Source organism: Branchiostoma belcheri, unplaced genomic scaffold (assembly GCF_001625305.1).
Source record: "Branchiostoma belcheri isolate BF01 breed outbred unplaced genomic scaffold, Haploidv18h27 scaffold9, whole genome shotgun sequence".
NCBI classification, from domain to species: domain Eukaryota; kingdom Metazoa; phylum Chordata; class Leptocardii; order Amphioxiformes; family Branchiostomatidae; genus Branchiostoma; species Branchiostoma belcheri.
In genome coordinates, this window is record NW_017804575.1 from 4,607,610 (window position 1) to 4,613,150 (window position 5,541).

General features: G+C 44.3%; 1 protein-coding gene across 1 annotated transcript in view; it reads left to right on the plus strand.

The window, feature by feature from the left end:
* Nucleotides 1-5,541, plus strand: part of LOC109487653 — a 24,269-nt gene that overhangs the window by 9,373 nt on the left and 9,355 nt on the right. The window contains exons 9-14 of the mRNA XM_019791657.1: nt 992-1,140; nt 1,755-1,952; nt 3,261-3,377; nt 3,827-3,913; nt 4,115-4,261; nt 4,736-4,957. Coding sequence (XP_019647216.1) covers nt 992-1,140; nt 1,755-1,952; nt 3,261-3,377; nt 3,827-3,913; nt 4,115-4,261; nt 4,736-4,957 — 920 coding nt within the window. The remainder of the gene's footprint in view (nt 1-991; nt 1,141-1,754; nt 1,953-3,260; nt 3,378-3,826; nt 3,914-4,114; nt 4,262-4,735; nt 4,958-5,541) is intronic.

The following is a 5,541-nucleotide window of genomic DNA, read 5'->3' on the forward strand; positions in this document are numbered from 1 at the left end:
TAAAACTTAACTTTTTTTTGACTAAAACTTTTTTTTTATTCGCACGCGCGCATCAATTTTGGGGTTCCCGGAGGATGTCATCCATATAATCAAATCAGCATGGCCTAACAGCGAAACGCTAAATTATTGTTAACTTTACGTGCAGGGGGCTTAAAATCCGCAGAGATCTTCAGAGATCTGTATCGTTCAAGATTCACCTGTTCAAAAACACGCCAATGGATAGAGCAGGAAATGATCCCTCTTTCATCCTAATCCTCAATATCCTCAGTATTTGCCAATGGCAACTTAGTACAGGTGGCTTTCTGCATTACAGTTTAGATTGCATTACAGTTTATATTAACATACCCTTCCAACTTGTTTTTAAACGACAGAAATAGCCACAATCCTAAGATTTATAAGCAGATCTTAACTGTTCATTATATCTAGTTGCCAGAAGAATTTGATCGTTGAAGTAGTATGATAAACTTAACATATCGCGTCTGTTTTTGTCGCAACATATGGGATAACCGCTCTCTGTAAGGCCACACCGATTTAATTTTATGGATGACATCCTCTGAAGACCCCCAAACTAGTGCGCGCGGGCGAATAAAAAAAATTCCGGCCCAAAATAAAAATGCTACTAAACCACAGGAATACAAAGCAGTTATTGTGAATTTGCGGCAGAACTTAGCGACGAATACGACAAGCCTGCACATGCTGGCTTTTTGCGGATTTGTGAATCGGCACTGTACGTATGTACATGAGTTCTTGAGTCGTGGAGCTTCGGTAGCCTGGGTGCTATCCTCCAGAGTTACCACCAGCTCCGTATTGTCGCTAGCTACCATGGACTACCCAGGCCTAGAGCCAGACCAGAGCCTCGGTGGACGTGATCTTCTTTTTTTTTGAGAACAGGCGAAAATGAATGCGCGCGCGGATGTCATCCATAAAATTAAGGCGGTGTGGCCTAATCCTCAGCTAATTCTACAGCACATTTCTATACTCCACACAGCAGACCGGCCAGCGTCCCCGGCACGACAGGAGACAGCGGAGGAAAGCGGTCATCTTGCCGACAAGGAGAGCAGCTTGGACACCCCTCCGGAGGAGGAGGAGGAGAAGGAGGAGCAGAAGTTGAAGAAGAGGTCATCCACAAGGTCACTGCGAGTGAGTGACAGCTCAGAGAGTGTATGTACGGTGTTGTCATCTGTCATCTCATTTGTTACCACCATTTTGTATCTGTGTGTACCAATGCGTGGATTTGGTTCAACCTGGTTGGTTCGTTTACTTGTTTGTCTGTTAGTAGTTAAGGGAAGTATCCAGAGAAAGTATAAGGTCCCGTCACGTGGAATCCTTTGGACAACTGTCATGTCACGCCATATGTCTTGTCATGTCTTGTCATTTGAACAAAACTGTCCATTCTATGTGTGGCACAAGATACTTCGAATCCAACATCTTCTGTTAGTTAAGTTCGTGCTTAAGTTACCTTATTTTAATTTGCCCCTTGATTGTACATAAGTTTTCTTCAGCGATTACTTTATGTTGCATTGTTATTGTTTTATTGTGTTTGGGGTTTGGGGTGCATTGAAAACCGCCCTCCAGGGCAATATGTTTATCTGGTTAAATAAACAATAAACAAACAAACAAACAACATGCAACGTTCAGAGGATTATCATCATTCAAATTCTAGAAGGTCGAACGTTCCGGCATGGCTATGTTTGAACGACATAACATGTTCATCTTGTTCACACAATAACTTGTCTTTGTTTTTCTATCTTCAGTCCAACTCCACAGATTCGGACATAGACGTGAAGGCGGACATCCTCCGCGGTCTCAGCTCAACCTTCCCGCAGACCAGGCCTGCGGCGGGAGGGGGGTACCAGGACTTCCCCATCAAACCGGCCGGCAAGGGGGCAGGCTACAAGGACTTCCCGCTTCCTAAGGCACAGGGGGGATACCGGGACTTCCCTCTGGTCAAGGTCAGTCGTTAGAAAGCAATCAGTCAGTCAGTCAGTCAGTCAGTCACTGACTCACTGACTCACTCACTCACTCACTCACTCACTCACTCAGACAATCAGTCAGTCAGTCAATCAGTCAGGCAGGCAGACAGTCAATCAGTCAGTCAGTAATCAGTCAGTTAATCAATCAATCAGTCAGTCAGTCGGTCAATCAGTCAGTCGGTCAGTCAGTCACTCAGACATTCAGTCAGTCAATCAGTCAGTTATACAGTCTGTCAGTTAGTCAGACAGGCAGACAGTCAGTCAGTCAATCAGTCCGTTAGTCAGACAGTCAGACAGTCAGTCAGACAGTCAGTCAATCAGTCCGTTAGACAGTCAGACAGTCAGTCAGACAGTCAGTCAATCAGTCCGTTAGTCAGACAGTCAGTCAGACAGTCAGACAGTCAGTCAGTCAGTCAATCAATCAGTCAGTCAGTCAGTCAGTCAGTCAGTCAGACAGTCAGTCAGTCAGTCCGTCAGTCAATCAGTTAGTCAGTCAATCAATCAATCAGTCAGTCAGACAGTCAGTCAGTCCGTCAGTCAATCAGTCAGTCATTCAGTCAGTCCGTCAGTCAATCAGTCAATCAGACGGTCAGTCTGTCAGACAGTAAATCAGACAGTCAGTCAATCAGTCAGTCAGTCAGTCAATCAAGCAATCAATCGATATAATGTTTAGATTTTAGGCGAAATTATGCCAGTTCCCAAGAAGATTGGGGTGGCATGACGTTTCTGACTGCCCGGTTTTTATGACACGCAACCTTGTCTCCATTAACGTTTGAGAACATTCAGAGGGATCAACTCCTGATCCAGCTGTGATTATCGAGATCTCTGGGTCACGAAAGCTAAAGATGTAACTTCCTTCCATACCTTCAGCGCCTGTTCAACAAAAAGGACACTCTAAATAGTCTGATACCGGTACCTGCCTCCTGAACAGCTTTAAGGCCTCACTAGTATTCTGACTAGTTTTTAATATTATTACAGTTGTACATAATGAATGATATTTTATAGTAGTGTATTGTATTGCATTTTTATGACTATTGTATGTTATTGTAGGAATTTGTAGTTCATGTCAACAATTGTTCGACTTTGTAATTTGTATTGCACTGTATTTATATTGTTGTGTTTGGGAGGACAACTTGTAAAGGTGTCAATACACCTGTTTTGTCCTCCCTTCTACTTGTATGTTCGTACTTGTGGTGAATTCTAATAAACAAATACCGATAATACTCAGGGTTATGCAGGGTTATACCTATCACTGACCTGTAGTGTATTCTGTCCTGCCGTGTCCAGACAAGCGGCGGTCCGGGCGGGTATCAGGACTTCCCGCTGAAGCCCATCCCTGGTCTGCCCGGAGACACACCGACTCCGCCACAGAAGCCACTCAGAGAACAGGGCCGAGGAGCAGAGGTAGGGAAACATTTTGTATTCTAAAACTTTTTACCTCCATGAAAAATGGAGGTATTGTTTTTTGGTGCGTCTCTGTGTGTGTGTGTGTGTCTTTCTGTCTGTCTGTGTGTTTGTGTTTCCACATATTTGTAGTCAGCATAACTTCAGAACGCCTTTATTGTGATTGTGATGATATTTGGTATGCTGGTAAGTCTTAGGAAGACGAAGGTCAAGGTCAAATATGGGCCTCCTGGTGGATGACCTTGGTACTGCAGCAGAACTTCCGGTTTTTGTATCTGTTGTTCTGAACATGCTATGGTCTTAACTTTTTTGTTACAGATAGCTTTTCCTGTCAGGAATAAGTGGTGTGAGTTTTTTCAGAGTAATTGCCATTTTATCCCTGGACCAACTGGAAAGCACCACAGAAAAGTTGCCTTTATCTATCCCCACTGATACTATATTTGCTGTAGGAGAACAAGGTACGATTCGGGAACACGGCTGCAGTCAGCTCACGTCTGCCTGAGCTCGCCGAGGCCTCCGAGACTGAGAGTAAACAGGTCAGTATTGGAATAGTCTTGAAGGTTTTACCTAATACAACGTTTTTTTTTTGCCACTTCGCTTCGCGGACTCGGTCATTCATTCGATGGTTATAGGAACCGAACATGACTTATTGCACCGTAGACTGTGACCTCAGGGCGGGTCATTATCACTATATTATTCAGAGGAAACGTTGAGTTCTTTCTAAAACTACTCTGTAGGACGAGGACAGTGACCGGAGTTCCCCCTCCTCGTCGCCCGAGGACCACGCCGAGGTTGTCTCCCGCAGCATGCCTGAGTCGGTGCTGAGGAACCTCGGGCTGGCCACCTCTCAGCCACAAAGGTGCCTGACGGAAGAGGAAGTGGAGGTTTGTTTAATACACCGACACCCCTTTTACGTACTTCACGTATTTCGTTGGATAAGTTATCATCCCTGGTTCCATTTCATGTCTTTCATATATATCAAATAGTTCATGAAACACCGGTCCAATTTCGTGTCTTTTGTAGAACCAATTCATGGCTTCGGGGGCCATTTCATGTCTTTTTATTTTTCATAACTGGAACTGTTTTCCGGTCCTGACCTATTCCACGTCATTTCTAGAATCGATTTCTGACCCCTGTGCCATTTCATGTCTTTTTTAGAACCGTTTCACGGCCTTGGTACTGTTTCATTTTTTTTGCAAAATTGGTTCATGACTTTCATGTCTTTTTTTAGAACCGTTTCACGGGCTTGGTACTGTTTCAGTTTTTTTGCAAAATTGGTTCATGACCTTCATTCCTTTTATTTATCATGATTAGAACTGTTTCACGGTCCTGACGCAATTTCATGTTTTTTTTTGTAGAACCGTTTCACGGCCCTGACGCTATTCCCTGTCTTTTTAGAACCGTTTCACGGTCCTGACGCAGTTTCATGCCTTTTTCAGAACCGTTTCACGGCCCTGGCGCTGGAGTGGCGCACGGACTCGTACACGCTGGAGAAGCGGTGTCTCCTGCTGGAGAGGCAGCGGGACGTGGCCGAGAAGAACCTGGACCAGGAGATGAGCATGCTCAGGGGGTCACTAGTGGTGGGTCTGCGGCTCTTGATTACACCTAACGTATAGAGTATCAAACATAGATACATGAATATACCATAAGCAGATATATGCACATATACAAGGTATATAAGGGGAGGGGGCAGTGAATGAAGCTTCCATTGCATTTGGGATTCTATGGTGAAACCACTAGAAACAAGCACTTTAACACATTTACCTTTATTCAAAACCTCAAGTCTTTACCCCCACTGCAAAGCTGAATTTGTCAGGTTTCTTTTGGTACAAATAGTAGAAGTTCGACTCCTGCCTTTTAATGAGATACAGCCCAAATACTGAAATGATACCTGGATTTCACCCCCTGTCCAAGTGGAACAGTCCATTCAGCCAGGACCTATCTCGGAGTCGATAGAAGGTAAAGTCTTGCCAAAGGTCAAACGTTTTGGGCAGATTCGAAAAATACACATTCTTTTGTCCTCCTTACCACAAAACTGGGCCTTTCTGACCAAAATTTGCCCAGGAAAAAATTATTTCAAAAATAAGTCCAAAAATAAATCGTGGGTACTCAAAGTGGCCTTTCCCCGCATGCGCTTACACTGGTCCCCCTCCATAAGGTACAT